This window comes from Cygnus atratus, chromosome 26, assembly GCF_013377495.2.
Source record: "Cygnus atratus isolate AKBS03 ecotype Queensland, Australia chromosome 26, CAtr_DNAZoo_HiC_assembly, whole genome shotgun sequence".
Lineage (NCBI taxonomy): Eukaryota > Metazoa > Chordata > Aves > Anseriformes > Anatidae > Cygnus > Cygnus atratus.
In genome coordinates, this window is record NC_066387.1 from 2,451,960 (window position 1) to 2,474,719 (window position 22,760).

General features: G+C 45.9%; 5 protein-coding genes across 8 annotated transcripts in view; 1 reads left to right on the plus strand and 4 right to left on the minus strand.

Moving 5' to 3' along the window:
* The window catches only part of AP1M1 (adaptor related protein complex 1 subunit mu 1), a 235,849-nt gene that overhangs the window by 37,702 nt on the left and 175,387 nt on the right, over positions 1-22,760 (minus strand). The window lies entirely within an intron of this gene.
* FAM32A (family with sequence similarity 32 member A) overlaps positions 1-22,760 on the minus strand; it is a 225,461-nt gene that overhangs the window by 27,314 nt on the left and 175,387 nt on the right. The gene's annotated exons all lie outside the window — the stretch shown is intronic.
* Positions 1-22,760, minus strand: part of RAB8A (RAB8A, member RAS oncogene family) — a 214,822-nt gene that overhangs the window by 16,675 nt on the left and 175,387 nt on the right. The window lies entirely within an intron of this gene.
* The window catches only part of TPM4 (tropomyosin 4), a 209,355-nt gene that overhangs the window by 11,208 nt on the left and 175,387 nt on the right, over positions 1-22,760 (minus strand). The window lies entirely within an intron of this gene.
* TINCR (TINCR ubiquitin domain containing) lies at positions 7,614-7,877 on the plus strand. The gene has a single exon (XM_050715661.1). The coding sequence runs from the start codon at positions 7,614-7,616 to the stop codon at positions 7,875-7,877; it is 264 nt and encodes an 87-aa protein (XP_050571618.1).

The following is a 22,760-nucleotide window of genomic DNA, read 5'->3' on the forward strand; positions in this document are numbered from 1 at the left end:
AGAATACTTGTTCCCCTCCTCTGTCCTACAGGTACCATTGTGGCAAGGTGACCCCATGGGTGTACTTTGATTTCCATGATTTGAACAGTGAAAGACAAAGCAGCCAAAACAAAGAGCTGCTAGTTCTGAGCATGGAACCGATTTAAGGAGACAGGGTGAGGCTCTGAAGTAGCAGTGCTGTTAAACCTTCATGAATGATGTTAAAAACTAATAAAAGAAGCAGGTTTTGGGGTACAGCTTTGGAAACACATTAAGTGTGGGAGAAAATGGGGAGTGGGGGTGTGTGTGGGGGAAGTATGGTGTTCACCCCGTCTGACCCAGCACTTACGGGAACCCATACAATGGAGGTAGCTGCAAGACTGTGCATGCCTTTCCCTGGGACTACAGCTGCATGTAGCCCTCGGCATGCTTTGAGCTGTTTCTATGACAGCTCTCACAGCCTCTCCATAATTTCTGACTGAGGGGGGCAGAGGAGGCTTTCCAGACAGCTCACCAGCCCCTCTCCTGCTGCAGGCTTGGGCAGGCTCAGAATTGGGGCTGGAGAACTGAACGCTCAAAAGGCTCTTTCACTATTGTATTTCTACTGCAGGAGAAACATTTTTCATATCAACTCTGTAGCATGACTCAGAGCCACTTTTAGAAAGGAACGTCAAGGAACATGTCATCTTGTGTAGCCCTTCAACCAGGTATATTCCCTTCTTCCCCTCCCTGCTTCACAAACTGGAGAGAAATACCTGAAAAATCCACTCTGGTCCCTCAGCAATGTTAATCCTGTCCCTCCCACAGCCTCTGGCTTTCATTAGCTTGGGAAACAGTGAGCAACCAAGAAAGAAAAAAAAGACCTCCCTCCAAACCATTTCCTTTTTCTTGGGCAGGCAGGAGAGCGTTTTATAGGTTGTAGGAATTCCTTTGTTTATTCCTCTTCTTTCAGTATGATTGTTTGGGCCTAGCAAGGCTTGGCAAGATTGTGTGTAAATATGAGACGATATCAGAAGGAAATGAAGTTGGATTGTTTGGGAGTGTGCTCATTTCTTTGGCAACACACTGCATGGGAAGCATGTCACAGCAGGCGTTTTAACAGACTGGGGGGGTCCTTTTGGTCCTGTGGACTGAGGTCTGGCAGTTCTCCATTTTTTTCCATATTCTCAATACCTACTCCATTTTTCTTTTTCTTTTCTTCTTCTTCTTATTTTTATTTTTTCTTTCTTTCTTTCTTTCTTTCTTTCTTTCTTTTTCTTCTTCTTCTTTTTTTTTCTTAGAAATTAATTGGTACTGACACCATGGCCCATTTCACTATCCGGAAAGAGCTGATATTTTACATCCCTAATCTATTCTCTGGCTTCTGCTCATTTGAAACTCATGGTCATAAAATATCACCTTCCACTCTTTTACATTGAATGAGCTCCAACCCCTCCTTATATGCAAAGTTGCATGTGTCAAGGCTACAAACGTGTCAAAGTAGAAGAATCTTCTGACAATCCTTTACCAAGTTTCCTTTGGTTTCTTAATGTAGGTATCTCCTAACACTCAACTCTCCCTTGTAAAGTTTCTGTTCTAGAAACTATGTAATACAGTGCATCCTTAGCAGCATGCTGTAACAAAGGTGGCACCAGAATGAACACCAAATTCATCTCTTCCTGGCATTTCCTTTTAAATGTTTGGTTAGAAATGACAAAATCCATAAAACCTCACATCTCACTGAATTTTATTTGTATGTCTTCCCTGCAGGGCTAACACCCAGTGTAAAGGGTATGGCAGGGTAGTAATATCCCCTTTCATCTACTGTCTCGTTACGTATCCATGACTCACCACTGATGCAGACAATGTGCTGGGCTAGGTGTGAGCAAAAGGACAGATCTACTCTTCCTGTGCCTAGATCCAAAGGGAATTGACCTCTTTTCATATCTAATCCTGGTTATCTGTATTTTTCAACAGGGTCTTCAACACCTGAGATGCTGAGTTAACTGTTTTGAATGCGATGTCAGGATTCACTCAGCACCTGAAATGTGCACCTGCTTGGGAAGCCTATATCTATGCCAGTATCTGGTACAAACAAAGGGGAAAGCAAATCCCATCCTATGTGCATGTTCCTGGCTAATCCAGAATGGAGTGGAGAGGATGCCAGAAGAGGAGAAATCAGCAGCCTCTATCCCAAGACTTTGGCTACCCTTCCTTTATCTGGGTTAGCGGTATTGCCTTCACCGGGGACTGCCATTCTGTCACAGGGAAGGATTTCCTTTTAGACCAAAGGACAGTTATCGCTATGGACCATTCCTTCCTCGGTTACTTTGCTAGTGTAGCCCATTTCTGGGCTGTACCGAAAGCTTTAAGCTCCTCCTGACCATTAGATGGCAATGTAGATTCACAAATCCTCTTCCTTCCTTGAGCTCCTGGAAAACCATCTTGCTGCTGGTGGAATGGCTGGTAGAGCCTCAAATCTTTTATTTCCGCCTACCTCACCTTTCAAGGCTGAGGCATCCTGAATTTGCTTTGCCTGCAAATAAATGGAGCTGGCTGCCTTGGAGGCAGGCTCCTCTGGAGTTTCCAGTGACATGAGCACTCGCTCGCTCTATCTAGCCCCCTCCCCCGCCCCCCCCCCCCCCCCCCCCCCCCCCCCCCCCCCCCCCGTTTTGTGCACACAGGTTTATTTTTTTTTTCACTCATCCAGCAGTTAATTCATTCGTCTCTTGTTTTGCTGTTTCCACAAGATGTTTTGCTATCTTGCTTGTTTCTCAGCTTACTGCCAAACCTGGCAGGTGAGTGAGTCATGGGCTGCTGCAGGCCAAACCCTGGAGGATACAGACTGCTTCCTAGGGTCATGAATCTCCTATCTGGGAAGTTATAAAGAACTGCAGCAAGAAATAACTACCACTGCAAAATGCTTTCTCCTATATCCATTTTTCATCTTTTCCATTGTCTGCACTTGACTGGTTCATTTAACATGTGCGTTAGTGTTTTTTTGTTCCTTCACATTTCCTTTTCCACCAGAAAATGTCACCATCTCACAACTAGCTTTCACTTAGAAACTTGCAGTTCCAAAACCAGACAAGTTTGCTCCTTCAAAGCTGAAAATACACAGCTTTTTCTGAAGCCTGTTTTAAGTTCAATCCCATGCCAAACATGGGATCAGAACTCCTGACTGTTGTATGGAGCAGGACAGGATGACAAGACATTTTCCCCTGTGCCAGGCAAGGAGATGTAGGATAGGAATACAGCATAACAGAAAGGACATCTGGCCTGGGAGAATAGGACCCTATAGCTTGACAGGCAGATGACAGGATAGGGTCAGTGCAAAGATTGCCACTTTCCATCATCACGCACACCTCCCAATATACGTTACCATAAGTACCTTCCAGCTTTTACGGTTTTTAAATGGCCTAAACAATGAGGAATTTGCCCTTATCCCCAGGAGAAGAATTGCTCCTCCTTCACAAAGGCTCTCTTTATTCGTGGCGCACGAGAAGTTAATAGTATTTCTAAGCACTCTTCCAGATGTGAGCAGTATGCTGTAGATAAGTTATATCAGGAGAAGTGTTATCGCTTGGGCTTACATGTTTTGTGCTTTTCTGTTGAACTCTAAAAAGCTGTTTCATTTAATTACCCATTTTTCAAAGCATTTATTAATCATTTATTAGCTCTTTGTTCATTTCCTGTAGATGTAACTTGACATCTAAAGTGAGCCCAGTCATTTTATAATCAAGCACATCTCAGGAGGAGGGAAGCACTGGGTGATAGAAAAGGCCTTACTCATCTTTCTTATCTGTAAAGCACTTGGCACGTGGTGGAACAGCTCTAGTTGGGACCTCTGGGCTTTCAGAAATATAAATATTAGCACCTTAAGCTGCCCCATTACCTAAGATATCTGGGGCACTGAGTGGATTAGGTGGCAGGCTGCATTTTGGACTGGAGATTTCTAACCGTAAGCTATCACTGTTGAACCTTTTGATTTGTTCTGCACAGCCATTCATTCACAGTGAGTGAACCTTTCTGAGCCCCATGCCCCCCAGCAGCCAGTGTGGGTCTCAGAGGTCACAACACTGCAGCCTCCTTCTGCGCCATCGAGTAATGGAGCAGGAAAATGACCATGGGGTAGAGAATGAGCCTGCTAGCTAATGCTTAGTTTTAAGCTTTAGTGACTGTGAGTCCTGGGATCAGACAGCTTCAGGAACCAGCACAGTATCTTACTTGCCTGAAAGGCCAGCATTGACAGAGGGGTTTCCCCAAAGAGTCTTCCAGGGGAACTGAGGTCTTATTTTCTCCAGATGTCGCACTTTCCATATGATTGCTACCAGGAAATGAAGAAACCTTTATTTCCTGATAGAGCAACATCCCACTTTTCTGTCCTCATCTGCAAGGACAGCAGCACAGCAGGCAGGAAAACACAGCCATTGCCAAAAAAAGGCTAAGAAATATGTGTCTCTATTCTGGTATTATAAGAAGACATTATAAGGCCTAGGATTATCTTAACCAACAAGAGACATCTTAATGAAGCACCTAATTTAAGCAGGTGTTTCTCTTTTGCTCTAGTCAATGGAGTAGGGAAGCTTTGAGAGCAGGGGAGGAGAAGACTATGTTTTATTAAATGTTGTTGCTTTAGTTCTTAAAAAAATCATAGCCCACCTAGGTTTTAAATTGCTTTTCAGGCTTTCCTAATGAGTGTTTCTCTGAATGTTTGCACATTCTCTGTTTGCCCTCAATATGGGGAAAAGCTTAAGTCAATAACTTTTTATTTGATTTGTAAATAATGCCAGAGTGACACATTATCACAGATTCTCAGAACTCTGACTCCATGTCTTGTCCTCCAGATATGACATACCAGAGACATCACCCAATTAGGCTGTGAGGCACAGGGTAGAGGATGAGGATTAAAATAACTGTAAGAAAAGACGATCTAGAACTTCAACCTATACCTCTGTTTAGCCCACAAACTATCAGGAGCTTGTGAAATAATTGCTTTGGACAGATAATAAAACATCCTCCAGCAAAACTAAGGTACTTAATATACTGCCCAAGTCAATTTCCCTTATTTCTGCTGTCCTCTTGCTTTTAATAATGGTTTAATGAAAAATTCAAAATTAATTGGAACTGGCATTAGCCATTCACGTGTTCCAGTGAGGGTTTCACTGCTTCAATATTTCATAAGCTAACTTCACTGCTATGCTTCTCCTTCTGCTGGCTTTCATCGGCTAAAATATCACCCCTTTTCTTAAAATGAATGGTCCCAACGTGGGCAGATGGGGGATAGGGGTACATGAGAAAATCTCCAGCCATATAATTGGTAAAGAAAGAAAAATAATAGAAATAATAGCTGTGTGTTTTCTTTCTGCCACCATCCCCCTTTTCTATGTAATGATACACACATCTGAGCCCTGACTGGAAAGAGCTGTCCTAAAAATAAACAGGAGCCGTCTGAAAGGTGTCTGAGGGAGGTATTTGGCAGCTGTCAGGCTGTCACGTATGCTAGAAGGATGGAGCTGATGGACTCACTGACACCAGACGGGCTCTGCTGAAATGAGAATGCCTTATGCTTCCCTTGGCACTCACCGGGCAAATTCTGTTGGCCGGAGCCATCAGACCTCAGTGTGTCTGGAGCACGATCCAGTTCTGACTGCCGTCAATGAGAGTCTGCTCTTGGATGGCAGTGGGAATTGGATTAGACCCCGGATTTACCCCTGAGACTCTGGATTTACACCAGAGATGAATTTTGGCTCCCCAAGTGAATGACACCCCAAAGGAGAAGGATGCACCATGACCCAGACTTGTAAGATTCTGTAGGTCTCTGAAAATGCAACCTATGAGATTCTTAGACATGGGGACAAGAGCCTTTTACTTTTTTTTTTTTTTTTAATCAGCTTTGCACTGCTCTGTGCCTCCGTTTCTCCTTCACTAATGATGGTGGTGGTGTCATGTGTTTGAGAAAAATATTGACATATCTGCAGATCTATTCTATTTATAAATGCTTCCATGAAAGGGGCCATGGCTGTGCTAAAAGCTGTTCCTATTTCACATGAGGTGCCTAAAGGACACGTGTTACACCACGCAGCAATCATAAGATGAGCAAACACAAACATGAAGGCGTGACGTGACTCATCTCAAACCTCTGCAGTAACTCAGTGGCAGAGTGAGGACCCAGGAATCCCAGTCACCACCAAAACAATCATACCTCTATGGTGAACAAATCCAGAAAGAAAAACTTGCTAGCAGAAGTTTCAGTTCCTATCAAGTGCACAGGGAAATCTCCATGGCCTGTAGTGTAGCTGTTGTTCTTGACAGAGACCTAACGTATTGGGGAGGGAAAAAAGAAGAGACGTGAGAAGACAGGGTAGAAACCTCATTGTTTCTCAGTGGGAGAGGGGACACATCTCTTGTTCTCAATGGGAGCTGACTGCTGCCATATCTGAAAATCTGTCAATTTGTTTCATTATCTAATAGGCAAGAGCAGCCCCTTTTTAGTGAAGAGCACACTCTGAGGGCAACTATATTGCAGTACTTTGGTCTAGAAATACTGGTGTGTGTTGAGAAGAATGGACAAGGGAATTAATTCCGGTAATATGGGCTGCAGGAAACTACCTGCAAGATAAGAGGGTGACTTGATCTTTTTGAGAAAAAAAAAATGACTTCCTTATCTTGATGATGTTTGCTCTGAAGTACCATCTTGTGACTGTCAGATTCTGCCTTGCAGGATCGTTCAATTACAGCCAGCTCCTGCAGCCGGCATTGCTTCCTTCCTTTTGGAGGTGTCACTGTATTTACCAGAGCATCACTTGCTCCTCTTGGTATTCTGAGGCCTCTCTTGTCACCTTTTCGCATGTGCCTGCAGCCCTGTGATGCTATCTCTGCTCACGTGTTAGAGCAGGATACGACCAATACTTCAATTAGGCACGGATCTTCAAGGAGAAGGAAATCAAGATAATGAACTGCCGAGGAGTGTGTGAGTCAGTATTAGATACGTGATGGTATGAGGAGCAATGAATGAATGCCCTTTTGGAGGGTCCCAGCCTGTTCTCCTACAATAACTGTACAGATCTCCTAACATGAAACTGCAGTGCACTAACGAGGGGTGTTCACACCGGCTCTGAGTCTCCTTCAGGATGTTCTGGCTCTCTCCCATGAGGAAGTTTTCTCTATGCAGAATATTTTTCTGTTCTTCATTAAAATGGCCATGTTAAATAGCTGTGAGGTTTCTCAATGTCTACTTTTTGAACTGAGCTATCCCACAGCTGGCAGCTTTTTAGAGCAGGAGACATGAGGTTGCTAAACCCATTCATTTTTCAAAGGCACCCACATTTCAAATGGCTGTGGAGATCCATCTTTAAAGTCCTGTGAAAGCCATTGGAATGAAGAGCACTTTGTGAGGACGCAGTAATTATTAAGGGATTTAGGGGTGTGTGGAAATGATTCATGGAGACATTTCCCAGCCAGCAGGCTCTTGGAGCCAGGTGAGCTCTTCCCTGGAATGTGAAGCATGCAGCTTAGCAACTGGGAGGAACAGGTTTGGCAGGACATTTTAAGTTGTTCACGGCAGACAGCCTCTTCAGAGCCACATCCCTGCCTTACCTACCTCCCAGCTGGATGCTCCTCTCTGCCACACTGTCCCCGGAGAGCTGGAGAGGATGGACACGCTGCGAAGGAGTCTTTCTCGCTGGAAGAGGTACCACATCAAGGTGCACCTGGCCGATGAGGACCTGATGATGCCACTGACCGTCAAACCCAGAGACACGGTGATGGACCTGCGGGCTCACTTGGTGCGGGAGGGCGTCACCTCCTGGAAGAAGACATTTTATTACAACTCCAGGCAGCTCGAAGAACACGAGACTCTCAAAGAAGCCAATATCCAGAATGGTTCTGTCCTGCTTCTCGTCAGCAATAAAAGGTAGGCAAAGAGCTCATCTGCAGCGGGGGTGGTGCAAGGGAAGGGGAACGCTCTGTGTATCTCAGCCCTTTGGGACACTTTCCTGCTGGGGTTTGCAGAAAGCAGATCGGGAGCTGAAACCCTGCAATTTCCAGCAGGCAGATTGAGATTTAAGTCTCTTCAATCCCAGACATGCAGCACTGTGAAATAAGATAGAAAGAGGAGGGGGAGGAAATCTGGTTGATGTTGCCACACCTGTCTCTGATCAGGTCTCACTTTCCTGACAACATGGCCAAACAGAGGGAGAGAGAAGACGTGCAAATGGGAGCTTGTGCAACCCAGGGGAGTGCTGTGGAAGCCTATCCCTTCTCTTCATCTTTTACTGTCATGCATGGCTCTCGCCATTTCTTTTTAGTAGTTACTTTCGGCAAGTGTTTGGGGGTGGCGCAGCCCTGTTTTGACAGGGAAGAGAAGTGAGCCGCCTGCTAGCAGCAAAGCTCGGTGAGTGCTGGACAGAGATGGTGAGAGGTGGCAACTTCCCCAAATGTGGCCAGATCTTGGCACAAAGCAGTGATGGGAGAGGTTTCCAAGACAGGCAGCATAAAGGAGATTCAGTGAATCTTTTCAATAAGGGCAACTCCTACGTTCCAGTGGGAATGCAATTCGACATAATGGACCTCAGCCCCTCTGGCCAGTCTGGGCTCAGTGGGGTGATCTTATGCCCAGTTGCACCATCTTTCCTAATACCTGGCTTGTTGCTGTCAGCGCAATTCATTCTGTGAAGCATTTTGGGGGTACTGGGTAGAAGAGAGGCACGGCAGAGCACAGGTGTACGGTGTCTAATTCAGCTTTCTGAATCCTGAGCCATCTGAGTTATGCATCTGTGCTGATCAGAGTTTGCTCTGCAGAAAAACCTGCACTAAAGACTTCAGTTCTGATTAGATGCCATATACTGGAATGGTCCTATTTTCCAGTCCAGAGGCAGCTTGAAATCTCACACAAAGAAGATTTAACAAAGCATTTCCTTTCAGAGCTCAGCCAGACACAAGAGATTTCACATCGCTCAGCTAACTGCAAACCTCAAGTCACCCATGGCCCCTTTCTCCAGCATCTCATTTCAACTCTCTGATTAACTTCACACAGCTCCTCCTTTTCACCTTGTTTTTAACAGCAGGAGCATTTATATTTGTTGTTGTAGAAAAGGATTCAGAGGGACTTGGTTGATGGAGTGCACATATTGGTGCTCAAAAATGTGCTGTGGACCTTCCCATGTGCTGCAAAAGCAGGGCTGTAACTGCAGCAATGCAAGAATCACCAGGAGATCCTGACCCCAGTGTGCTGAGTTCTGGGTACATGCTTGAATCTGCTAGCCATTTCTGAGAATTTAAAGCCTCTTGTTTAATGTACAGGCTCAATTTCTGTGAGTATATGAAAAAGGGAGCAGGATTTATAATGTTTTTGTCTTGAATTTAATCAAAACCTTCCCAGCTCCCAAACAAGCACCTTTGTGTATTCTCTGATCCCTTTTCCCAGGGCTGGGAGCACTGTGGTGGGTAGACGGTCTCTCCCTGAAGTCACATCTCTCCTTGATTTATTGGACATTGAGGGTTAGTGGGCTATGACAACCTCAGCCAATTCCAAACTATTTTGTGTGGCACGAGTGGTAAATGCCCAGGTACTGGGGGATACATTTCTCTAAAGGCTCACGGGGGTGATGAGGCTGTTATTGCAGCATGACCCCCCATTCGGTATTTCTGAGACGTGCTCGTGTGTGTGCCTTGGCAGCAGTCACCACCTGCTCAGTACGTAGTCCTGGGCTCAGCGCAGCCTCCGTGACTCAACACCTTGCCAGATCCTCAGCATACAGAGGACAGGTTTAGAGGGCTCTCTCTATCAGTTGAGGTCGGAGCTTGGAAATACAGGGTGGGAGAAGGCAGGTGCTGCATCGCAACTGAGATTACAGCACCATTTTGAGGCTTAAGATTACTGGGCCAGACCTTTAGGTATTATAAAACCACGCTGGCTAACCTAGCCTAGAAAAGAGAAGGTTCCAGGGAGACCACATTTCAATCTTTCAATACAAAAAGGGGGCTTATTAAGAAAGATGGGGAGAGACTTTTTACTAGAGCCTGTAGCAATGGGACAAGGGGTAATGGTTTCAAACTAAAACAGGGTAGATTTGGATTAGAGAAAAGAAAGAAATTCTTTACCACGAGAGTGCTGAGGCGATGGAACAGGTTGTCCAGAGAAGTTGTGGATGCCCCATTCCTGGAAGCGTTAAAAGGTCAGGCTGGATGGGGCTTTGGGCAACCTGGTCTAGTGGGAGGTGTCTGGGTCTATGGCAGGGGAGCTGGAACTAGATCTTTAAAGGTTCCTGCCAACACAAACCATTCAATGATCTATTCTACGTTGCTCCAGTAGCATCTGTGGAGATATGCTGGTCTTTATCAGCTGGTCAATGGTGGGAAACCTTAGGGAATAAGACGAGAGTCGTCTATGCAGCATCGGGACTAAAAGCCACAAGAGCAGAGAGGAACAAAGAACCTGGTGTTGGGTTTGGCCAGCAGCCCCAAGGTTTTAAGAGCTGGCTTTATTATTTCACAGACTCAGTGAAGTATGGACCCTCGCCATCGAAGGTCATCATCTGCTTCTTAACTTCTCCCTGAAAAACTTGGTGTCCCTACTCAGTATTTTGCACTGAGAGGCCAGCCAAGCAGAGCTATATTAATTCCAAAAGTGGAGTTGCTCTGATTGCCAAGGTCTGCATCTCAGCGTCGTGCCTATAAATATTAATGGTCACTCTGTATGCTACGTGTTCCTATAAGGGGCTCACGGGACAGTTTACTTTGAACCAGAGAAAACATGAAAATGACCCTATTTTTCAACCCCCCACCCTTAATGCCTTTGTAGATAATTGGCATTTAGCAAGGGCCAAGTCAGCATTTCCCCTTCTTGCTCGTGTTTTCTGGGGTTTATATCTTAGCCATAAAAAATCACTTAAGGCTGCAGCTTGGCAGGAAAGGGATCAGCATACCAGCTAATGCTGAAAATTTATTTGGACCTCAGTGTTCAAAAGTTCGGGCAACCCATTTTGGAGTTCAGTCAACATGACCTCTCATCCTGGGAAAACACCCAGGCAGGCCAGACCTGGGAAAATCACATCCACCGAGGCTGCAATTCCCACTTGTGCAGAAGCTTGTTAATCACATTACTGCTGCACTGATTAAGATTGCAATCCTGTTGCAGTGGAAGCCTCGCAAAGAACATGCGGAAAAACAGTTTCTGCCCTAGAGAGCTGCATATTACAATAACACAGCTCGCAAGCGGGCAAAACAAGACTTGAAATGCCAAAGAGAAAGCCAAGGTAGAATCCCCCCAGCTCAGAGGCCTTGGGCCGCGTGGTGTTTGAGCTACTTGTGTCCAAAACAAGGAGACCACCAGGGAGACTCGGCATGAAAAAAAGTAGCCACCCAGCAGAGATGCAACAGCATCCACGAGGGCATGCAGTAGGCTGTCCCAAATGCCCGAGGCGTGATCAGTGCTGGCACTGTGGACCACGCCATGGCAGAACCTGTTTGGCTTGCTCCAGAGGCGGCAGGCGCAGGGCCCCAGAGCCAGGTAGCTGCTCAGCTGGTCTGGTGGTGATGTGGGAGTTTCTGAAAGTGGCACGGCTCCTCCTGAAGTTTGTCGGAGCTGCCTGAGTGCTCTCCGCCAGCTGCAGGCTGTGGAGCGCTGCCCGAAGAGGCCTTCCGTGGTGCAGTCAGCAGCAGGGCTGGATGGCGGCCACAAGGCATCAGCTGCCCCCTGCTGCTAATTTCCGTGTTAGATGTGAGGTATCTTGGAGGGGCAAATCCACCGCTTAACCCATGGGAGCTTTTCTCTCTGTGACCTCATGAGCTATTTCAAATGGAGGATAGAAATGGGTCATCCAGAGCGATTCCTTGATGTGCCGTGTGCCTGGCACCGACTGTTCCTAAGGACGCACAGCTCCAGCTGGCTCTGGACATGGTACGAGCACAAGCACATTGACAGGGCCTTCACACCTGGTTTCAGGCTCCTTTCTTACATGTGACTGCAGTCAGTCAGACAAGGTCTGTACTAATAAATTAACCAGTGCCAAGACTGCTCTCTGTTACACTGCTGGAGTATTGCTCTGCAGCTTGGTCCAGTACAGATGCATTTTGGGCGCTAGCATGGGTCAAAGACTCTTCTTTGTGGTCTGTCTGGATGTGACCACACCGGTTTGGAGGGTAAGAATTTGTTACGAAAACAATGGCCATTCTGTGCCAGCTGTCTTCTCAGTGCAGAGGAAAGTCCCAGGCACATTTATTTTACTGGCATAGACCCAGCCAGAGCACACAGGATCCCCTCAGTCTTTTGAAAGACAAGGTTCATTGAGGTCAAGCAGCTATTGTCATCACATATGGCTTGCGTGGAGAATGGAGTTCAGTAAGTCATTGGTGAATAGGTTAAATAAAGTAGATGCCAGCACTGAATTCTATTATCTGGAATCTCTTGGTGTTGATTTTTTGGCCTGGAGCCACCTGAAAACATCTATCTCGGGGCATTAGCTCAGTTACCATAACAACTCATCTAGGAATAACTTCTGACTGCTCAAAGAGCAGACTGAGGTGCTAGGTGGTATATAAGCCACCCTTAGGTCAAGATAAGCATATCCAGGATTCCCCCTCTTCTGCAATGCAGCCTCAGTGTCCCTAGTGTCAGTGCTTACACAAGGTTTAATATGCTTGGGACCCTGCTTTATCACTCAGAGACTGCTCAGTCTAATTTTCCAAAGGTCCATCCACTAAAGGAGCTACCTCCTGGCAGAATAGCAAAACCATCCATCTTTGGGGAATCTGGCTAATTCTCTTGTTGCCGTCCAGTTTATGATCTCTGATTTTTGGACTCGTAAATTATAGCTTGGCATGAAAACCATGACTGAGCCACTTCCATAAGGTCCAGTTTAGCTGATGCTAAGAAACCGCTTCCATGTTTGACTCCGATGATGACATAAGGATAGATGTTTTACATAGATACTCACCGGTGGCTCCCTCCAGGCTTCTATTACTCCACCATCCTGTCACCCCTGCTCACTCTCACTGGGATCACCTGGGAAGCAGTCACCAGCAACCACAGATGTTGCCAAATCTCTATAAAGAGAAATCAGAAAAATAATGGGACCTACACAGTTTGACCCTGTACAGAAAGCCAACATTACAGCCAAGCATGAATTAAGCCCCTTACGCTGAGCTTCAGTGTGATTTTTTGATGCCTGCTCCTTGCACTGACCTCCCAGCTCCTGGGGTTGCTCAGCAATTGCTCCTCAGCATGGAGGGGAGACTTTCCACTCCCTTACAGCTACTCTGGACTTGCCCTGTTACGCTTAGACCTAGCAGCAGGCTCCAAGGCATCTCGCAGTAGGATAACGATCCTTTAAATAGCACTGGGAGTCTCTCTTCTCAGGGAGAACCAATTAAGTTCTTCAGCACATGCTTAGACATATGTTGACCCGGTATGCCTTAACAGGCCTGCTTCCATCTACTAGATAAATAACACTGGCTTAAAAAATATCCTCCTGGAGATGCGTTACTTAGGCAACAGCCAGGTGGGGGACTGACTTCTCCATCTCTGTGGCTAAAAGTAATATTTATGTGTATTACTCATGGGCCAAGCTCTCTGCTGGTGTAAACTCCTTGAAATCAATTTTTAAATTCTGAAAGGATCAGTGCAGTCACCTCTGGTAACCCCTAGTATAGCGCAGGCCAGAAAACAACACCTTTATTTAGCTCAGATACCTATTGTTCAGCCCACGAAGCTCATTTAACAAAAGCTGAGGGTTGCATCAGCAGAGAACACAGTCCATAGGGTCAGAATTCTTTCCCTGTGCAGTTGCATGAGATTTCAGTAGATGAAACTGAACTAACACGCATCCCATGGTGGCAGGGGGCATCTATCTTGGCTCTAGGCAAAGAATTAACGAATTGAAAGTATATTCTAAACCAGGCTCTTTTCTGGTGTGATATGGCACAGCTTCCTGGACTTCTCTGTAGCTGTGCTGATTTATACCAGATGAGGATTTTACCCAGTTGGGATAAATCCTCTCTCCTGTGTCCTGGTGTTTTACGGGGCATATGTGCTACAGGGTGGGCTCTCAGCAAATCCTAGTCTATTACAGTTCCCTGAAATTTCAGGTGAATAACTGAACGCTGGAATACAAATCTTGTTTTGGCATTTGCAGAAAACCCAGCCAACAGCTGTTGTCCGCCAAAGCAGAATCATAGTGCCCTTTGCTAGGACCCAACAAAAAAACCCCCACCCCACATAAACTTCGAACTTCTCTAATTCCCGATTAAACGTTTGCAGCACAAGCTCGGTTTCTTGTCTGCATAATTGGAAAGAGCAATTCACAAGAGTCAAGAGACTCAGCCCTGCACTTACTGGATCGGCTGGGTGGGGTGGCTGCCTGGTAGAGCTGCTGCCTACGGGCCATGAGCAGCATCTTGGTTGCCATCCAAGCCACGATAATGAGCTCTCTAAGCAGATGCTGGCCCTGAAGAGGTACCCCTAGAAACTTTCAAGAGCTTCAGCCTCTGTTCTGAAGACACCGGAGGTAGTCCCGCATAATTTTTAAGGGTCTTCAGAAGAGTAACTAGGAAAGTAATCCTAATTTTGCTAAGTTTAAGTATTCTATGCAGGGTCTGTACCCCTGTCAGAAAATGTTTATGGAACCATAACCCCAGAAAGGCTGAAAACCACTGTTTAGTGCTAATGTATGGGGGTGAGCATGCCTAGAGAAATTCAAGCTGTCTCACTGTAAACATCCTTAGAGTGCTCCTAAAGCTACAGGCTGCCCTGTTCTGAGATGAAAAATGGATTTTCAGGATCACGCACTGAGTAAGCAGAGCCTTGCTTATGGGAAAAAGACTTCCAGGCAGTTACAGATTGTCAGAAGCAAGGGTGAAGGCATCTCCTGCAGAAGGAAAAGCAGGTGTGAAAACCTGGAAGTGGCTTAGCGTGATTGGAAAAACAAAACAGTCAGAGGATCAGGTTTATATTCTCCCCACGCCTGGGTCAGTGCCTCCTTAGTCAAATGCCATTTTTGATTGCATGTCTACAATGCTCCAAGTACTTGCCTCTTTCTTATTCAGATAATGCCAAAGAGCACAGCCAAAGCCATGAGAAACGGGGAGCGTGACAAGGGCTGAAAGGAAGCAGATGGAAGAGAGCTTGGCCGTGGAAAGGCAGCCCAGCCACAGGCGTTTGGTAAGTCCCTCCCTGCACGCCAGCTCCAGGACTGTTCAGAAAGCAGCTCCAAGTGTTTTCAGCACAGTGCTCATGAATAATTAACCCAAACAAACTACAAATAACATTTCCTCACCAGCTCACCATGTGGTCTGAGCTGCCAAAGGAGAAGCGTGGGTAAGACTGACTCAGCTCCTGGGGGCAGTGAATCAGAGAGAAATGCCCAGGAAAGGGTGAATTCTGCCTAGGCAATGAAGCATGAAGAAGCTGAGGTGGGCTTTGCTTAGGGCCCTAGATGGGGACACTGGACATCTGATCCTCCCTCTAACCTGCTCACAGGATTCCTCAGTAAGTTGCTGGTCTTGGCCTTTCTTTTTTCCCCTATGTGCAACTCCGAGATAATTTCTCCTTCCCTCTCTCCCACTCTTTATCCATCCAGCTTTAAGTGACTCAGGTTAGGGATTGACTGTGCTTCTGAACAGTTCCTATGAGGCAGGGCCCTGATTTCCAGGTCGAAGGCTCTATACAGCAAAGAAGTGGTAAGTGCACTAGAGACAGTCCTGGAGCCTTTATATATCCAAAGGACAGAGACTGGCTCGCTGCTCTTACAGTGACCACCTTACCTGACATTAGGGCCCCACTGTTACACCAAAACTGCCATATTTTTGAGCCAGGGTTTAGAGAGCAATGAGCCTCCTTGTGCTGCTCATCCCTCTGTGTGCCAGTTCCCCCACTCCAATAACTTCTGAACTAGCTGACCTGATTCAATCCAGTTCGATGGAAGAGGTCTCACAGACCTTAGATTCCTGCAATTTTTGTAAACAAACAAACAAACAAACACCAGCAGCATGATATAAGAGACATACTGGCTGGTCAATCAGTACCTGCCTGATTTCCAACCAGTTACTGCACCTGCTGCTCCTTGCTGGCAAAGCAGGAAGCTCTCGGAAGAGCTAAGGGCTTTGCTGGGGAGGTCTGAAGGGGATAAGGGTGCCCTGGGGATATTGGGAGCATCAAGAAAGGAAGAAATAAAAAGCAGTTGTAAAACATAAGTCAGGAGAACGGGTTTCACCAGTTCCCCTGTTCATGGAACAACTCACTTTTTAGGTTCAAACTTATATTCAGGATGAAATAGATGTTTCTTTAACCACTACAGTACTTCCCCTAGAAAATTTCAGTGATTGTTATCTGTGTTACCAATACCCCCATAAAACCTGCATGCTCTGTTGCTCAACGGAAAAACATGCCTTTCTGGATTTTTTTTTGGCAACAAGAAAATGTTTGATTCTTTTCTTCCAGTAGAAACATTTGAAGAAATGCCATAGAAAATGGAGTTTCTCATTTTCCAGGAGTTGTTTTTTTCCCCCCTAGGAACAAAGAGTATTTCCCCAAGTACTTCCCTGGACTAGAGATTCTAGGACAGACAAAGCTGTGAACTTAGTCACACCTGAAGATCTTTCAGCCCAAGCAACAGAAATGGACAAAGGTTGGGATGGGACTAAGCATAGGAAGAAGGAATGTGACTTTTCCAAGGTCAGCCACCAAGCTGGGTGCACGCTGGAAAGTGTGCTGGTGCTGTTGGGTCAGCGTTTCTGCCACTTGACCATGCGGCGCCTCTGTGCATCCGTCTGTCCTGAAATAATGAGCTTCTTGGAGCAGAGCCAGTACTTTCCTGAGAGCTTGGAAAGTGCCTTGTGCAGCCTAGGTGCAGTCATAAATAATAATTTAAATGTTAATAACAATATTAAAGTGGAGGCGTGCCACTAAAGATGGGACACACTCAGCAACAGAGTCCTAAATCAGTGTCTCCCTTCCAGTGAAATGTACAATTTGTCTCACAAAGTCTGGGGGACCAGTATTTTCTTCTCTGGACCTGACAATCACAGTCTTATGCTCTGTAGAAGGCAAACTGACCTGAGTAGAATTAGGTCCAGTATCTGCTCTAACACCTCATGCCTGTAGCTGGCAGCTCTGGTCAGCTCCGGAAGCCTTTTTGCAGCTCAGGGGAATATCTGGAAAGAGTAAATTAACTGCGGTAGTGTGGGGAACTGCTTGGACTAATGTTTTTTTCAGAGATAGGCTTTGATTGACACTTCAGATCTGCCTGACAATCTCTTATTCTAAGTGTAAGTTGCTGCCTTTCTTTAGAGCAAGAAGAGCTGGTTGGGTTGCTGTCCTTCAAATCATGGATCTTATCACATGGGAAAAAGAAGAAAAAAAAGCAAACCACCTACAAACAGCCACAGGTATAGCACAAAAAGAGGTAAAACTAACTGGAGCTATTTGAGTTATTTCTGTTTTTTTCCCTCTATGGCATAATCCAGTGAAAGATATAAAAGAAAAGAGACTATACTCTGAGGAACAAGAGCTGACTGTTCTTTTTATCTGACTGTTGTTCTTTCCCTTCAAGAGATTTTGTCTGCTTTGCAGATAGCACTGTGCCACCCTCCAGGGATAGGAGGGCTGAGAAGGCAGTGGGACAACTTTTTTTTTTTTTTTTTTTTACTCATTTGGTCCCCCTTTGGTCCCCTTTTAGCGCCCATCCTCCCCACATTGCCTCTTACTCCATAGTTTGAGGCATCCTCAGTGCTTGCTAAATGCTGTGATCACACCGTTCAGCTACTCACAGAAGAGGTGAGCTCTTTTTACAATATAATTTACAGTTTACCTGAGTCTGGTCAAGAAGAAGGTCGGGTCTCCAAACAGGCAAAGGCTGGCTTCAAATCATCTGAACACCACTTAGGTGGAAAAACAGGCCTCATTTGAGACGTCCTGTCTTTTCTTGCTCATCTAGGTCCATAAGAAACAGCCAGTCTCTTCAGACTGCAGAGTACAGGGCTGCTGCTGTATGTCCAAATACCAGGAAAGATACTAAGAACTGCTCTGAAATAGATGTTTTCCTTGTTCTCTGCAAACACAGGTGTGGACAAGACCGACGACCAAAGCTGAAAGGTGTGCAAGCTCCTGTTTGCACATCAGCCTGGGCGTATTGTAAAATGGAGACATTTGCAACTTCGCCTGCTGCACCACGGATGGGCTTTCTTCTTGCCAGGAGTGTTTATCTTTGGGATCCTCCTGTTGTTGAAGCATCACAGCCAGGATTACCACGAGTACTGTTGTTTGCTGCTGCACTCACCTCCACCTCGCAGCTGCAGCCAGGCCTTCCCAACCAGCTCCTTTTCCTGAGCCTCATGAGCAGAAGACAAGCCCAGGCAGGGCCGTCTCCCCCAGCTGCTGTATTTCAGCAAGGCAGGTCAGGCTGAGGCATGTCTCAGCGGCTCTTCGGTGCCTCTCCTCTACCCAAGTTGTGGATGCACCAAGTGCTTCAGCTTACAGGGCCATCAGTCTGGCAGCTTTCCTCAGCACTAAATTTACTTTTTAAAGTTACATCAGTGTTGTACCCAGAGGGAACGGAGGAACAGATGCAGTCTGTGAAGTCTGGCTTTAATTCACCTGCCTCATTTAATTTCCTGCCCTGCCTTCTAATCAATGAGTCTGCACTGGTGGCCCTGGGAATACAGAAGTTTTTTCATATACAGGAGAATTCAATGTGGTGGCTGTTCCAGCTGAGCTTTCAGGGTCTCGAGCAAGCTGTGTCATGTCTCCTTTGAGGCTGCTTCATAATGGTGTTCCTTGCCCCAGAGGCACTTGCACATAGATGGCAGCTGCATTGCATTTCCTTCAAGGGGCCACTGGCACCACGCAGCTGTGCCCCGTTAGCCGAGAGAGGCTGGCTGTGTGGTGTCCCCTCTTGGAAACTGCTCCTCTCCTTCCAGGTGCTCCTGGTTTTCAGCCACGTGGCTTTCTCTGCAGGGCCACGCTGTTTTCTGGGGCTCTGTCCCTGCAGTCGCTCTGCCATCCTACCTCAGACAGGCTGCTGATGCCAGATGTGCCTCAGTACCTCCCAGGGGCTTCCAGCAACACCATGGGACCAGTGGTGCTTCACACGGGCTCTGTTCTCGAGGCTTTGCAGGGCCTTCAGGCCAGGCTGTCGTGCCATGGTGCCTCTGGTGTTCCTTCACCAAGGACAGTTGCATCAAATCACCTCAAAAATGTTTTCAGGACTTCGTTGCCTCGTACTCAGGGCTATCAGGAAGCCCTGATGAAACAATTTTGGGCATTTTTGCTTTGGTTAAGCATATTCCCTCACAGTATTGCCCAGTTGCTTAATCAGCCAGTGTCAAAACCCTGGGAGACAAGCAGGCTGTCCTTGGCTGGTAGCACTTATTTTGTGACGTTGCCGCTTTACCTCGTGTATTATAATCTGTATCAGATTGCTCTTTGCTTGCTAAAATGGACAATTAGGATCCAGTTGTAATGCAAATTGCACGGTGGAATAAAAACTGTGGGGAACAAAATCACAAATAAGTATTTATGTCAGCCTTTGTTACCGCGTGATAGGTCCCGCTCAGTTACTGCTCGCTGTGAAGCATTAGACAGAGGAGAACCTGGTGTGCCTTTGTGTTTTATAGGCACGAGCTGCCGAGCTGCTCTGGGTAAGACTGCCTTTAGGCACTCACGGGCCCCGATAATGTGTATGTGTGCAAACCTAACAGACAGATTGCCGCCTACACTGGAAATTTGATGATTGCCTTGTTTTTTTCCAAGGCTCTGTTTTATATACTGCAGGCCAAGCCCATGGGGTAATTTTCAGTCTCTCTGCACAGGGCTGAGCTGACGTGGTGAGAGAAGCGTAGAGATGCTGAAATTTCAATCTGCCACATAATGTGCTCCTAATACTGATGGTCTTAATAAGTGTGTTGTCATCGGCGGTGTTGCTGTAGTTCTTGCCATTGTTATCTTTCCCAAGTCTGGTACTAAGCCTTGTAAATTAAGAGGAACCTAAAGTTTCTGTGGAATTGAGCACACAGGAGTTCTGCAAATGCGCATGGAAGAGTGCACGTTTAAAATGCCAAGCCTTATTGACGCTGCTGGTGTAGCTGCTTTTACTGCACATCAGCTTTGCATTTCCCCAAGCCCTGGGCAACGAAGAATTGAGCTGCATGTTTTCATAGCAAAACTCATTTTTGAGGACTGAGGTGGACTATCCATGTTTCATATGTCATAGCTGGTAGTCAGGAGGCAAGTTTTTTAAGGCTTAGCAAAGCTTGTGAAGTACCTGTAAGATTCAGAGTGAGAGTAATGATTGTTCACATCCCATTGAAACGGTGACTTCTAGAAGAGAGCAAGGAACAAGAATGAGAGTTTGTGAAGCCAGACGGATGAGTGGGGATCAAAGTCCTCTGAGAAGCTATGGCACCATAGCTCATCTATCTACTCAGAAAAACCTTTGCAACTGCCATTAATGACTCCAAATGGCCTTGTTTTCCCGCTAGCAGGGAAATAAGCAGCTTCAATGGGGAGGAGTAAATCCATTTGATTGCCCACGTTGCTGGGAATAAGCATCTTATTACTTATTAGTAATAACCCAACCTATTGCTAGCACTGTAGCCACCAGAACAGACAGCCTTATCTGCCAGAGAATCATTACATTGCTCCTAACATTTCGAACTGCCACTGAACAAGAGGAGTCAGAAAGGCCTCAAGGAAGAAAGCAAAAGGCAACATGGAGAACCTGGCTTATAAATGATGTGTGTGACAAGTGAAATATATCAGGGCCAACATATCTTCTGAAGAAGAGTTGTGCCAGGCAAGACTGAGCTCTTTCTGCTTCTGACCTTCTAAGCCAATGCGTGGTATTCATCCCTAGCTGATGGGATGGTGGCAGTGTCGGCTTGTTAGCTCATCTTCTGAAGGAAAGAGGGGCATCTGTACCTCAGGTCTGCGATGCAGCAGCTGTCAAGCTCAGGGCTCCGGTCCAGGATTTAGATGAAAATTCTCCACGGAAATTGATGACAAAGCACCTGATCGCTTCACCACGGCAGGGGTGTTCTCACATGGCGACGCCCTGGGAAATTCTCACTCAGAATAGATCAGATTCTGCTCTCATTTATGCATTTATAAATCCAGTGTGGTTCCATTTGAAACAACTGTTTTCATCCAATGCAAATGAGATCAAAATCTGGCGCAGGCTGTTTTTGTACACAATGGAAACTGACTGAATTATGGGAAACAGGAAACAAATCAAATGTAAATCTAAATGGAAATATCATGCTCTCTGTTACATCAGAATAAATTGGAAGCAAGTCTGTCGATTCTAATGGAATTCATCTGGATTTACACCAGACCGTGGCTCAGCATTTGTCAGTTGGCTGCACACCGACTTCAAAACACAAACCATGCTACCTCATCTGAATAGCTTTGAACAATTTCTTCCTTTCCCTTTACATTTAAGCAATTGCCTCTGCATCCTGATAGCTGATTAGCCTTTTCAAACAAATAAACCCCTGCAAACAAACATCAACAAATGAGCCCCTGGTCTCAGTAGCACGTTCAGAATCTAAATGATGAGTCTAAAGTACTGAGCTTGGTTTTGGAGTCACTTAAACTTGCTCCCGTCCCTCTTTGTTCACAATATGGAGTAGTACGGTCGAGCTCACGTGAAAACAGACTGTTGCTATTCTCTTTTCCCCAAAGCACACCAAATCATCTTCCCACCAGCAATGGTCAGGGCCAGCTATTTACTAGAATACACAGGAGACCTTTCAGTAGATAAGCAAAATATCACCATACTTCTGCTGTTGCTGTGTTTGGATGGTCAGAAAGGAGCTGTAACCCTCCCTAATGTGTCTAATAGGAAATTGTGTCACACTCTGTTCCTCTGGGCAAGTTACCGTTCCTCTCTGTGCCTCTGTGCAGCTGGCCATGGGAGCCTGTTGCTGATGGGGCACTCTTCATGGGGGAGCTGAGAGGGCTAATTAATGTCTGAGCTGCAAACTAGGCTTCCTGGATAAAAGTTACTGGAAAAGCACAATGTCTGAGGAAGAGCACAGCCATGTCAGCCCCTTCCCTTGAATATCAGTTACCCCAGCTCCTTATATCATTCAGGTTTTAATCTTTTTTTTTTTTTTCTTGGATAATTAGTAAAATGTATCTGAACTAAAACAAGAGAAGAGGATGATGCACAAAGCCCTAAGTCGATGGGACTCACGGAAGGGCAAAGCACTCAAATTCAAATACATTATTCAAATACAAATCCTGTTGGTAACCACCCAAAATAGTAGTTACAGTTACAGAGAATGTTTCAAGGCAAAAGAGTTCTCTGAAAGTTGGATAACTGTTTGCTTGGACACCCTTCTTTCAAGGGACTTGCCACTCACCTGCAGTCTCCTGGGCAGAAGAGGTAGGGGAGCACTCTGGTCTGCAACACTTGTTCGCACTCTTCCACTGTTTTTTCTGTGGGATCTTTAGGAAGTTAATTGGCCAAGATTTTCACAAGTGGCCCCTCTCTATGACTGCTTGCATGCGTAGGTGTTCAATCTGAGACATGAGCAATCACCCTTTTCTGGGTCATTAGCAACAAAGCACACATGGATCTCAACCAGCATCTGAATGTGCCAGCCACTACCTCTCAGGGCATTTATGTTCCCATCTGTAAGTTGTTATAATAAATACTTGCCTGATTTTATAAAGCCATTCAGGAATCTCAAATGAAACAGAGGCTTTCAAGTAGCTGTGATTATTATGGCTTACTCTTGCTTAGGCTTATTCCTGCAGGTCAGCTATACTTAATTTGTGAGAGCTTTCTCATTGCTGGCACTGC

Coding starts and splice junctions, on each gene's coding strand:
- TINCR (XM_050715661.1), top strand. CDS start 7,614: ATGGACACGCTGCGAAGGAGTCTTTCTCGCTGGAAGAGGTACCACATC.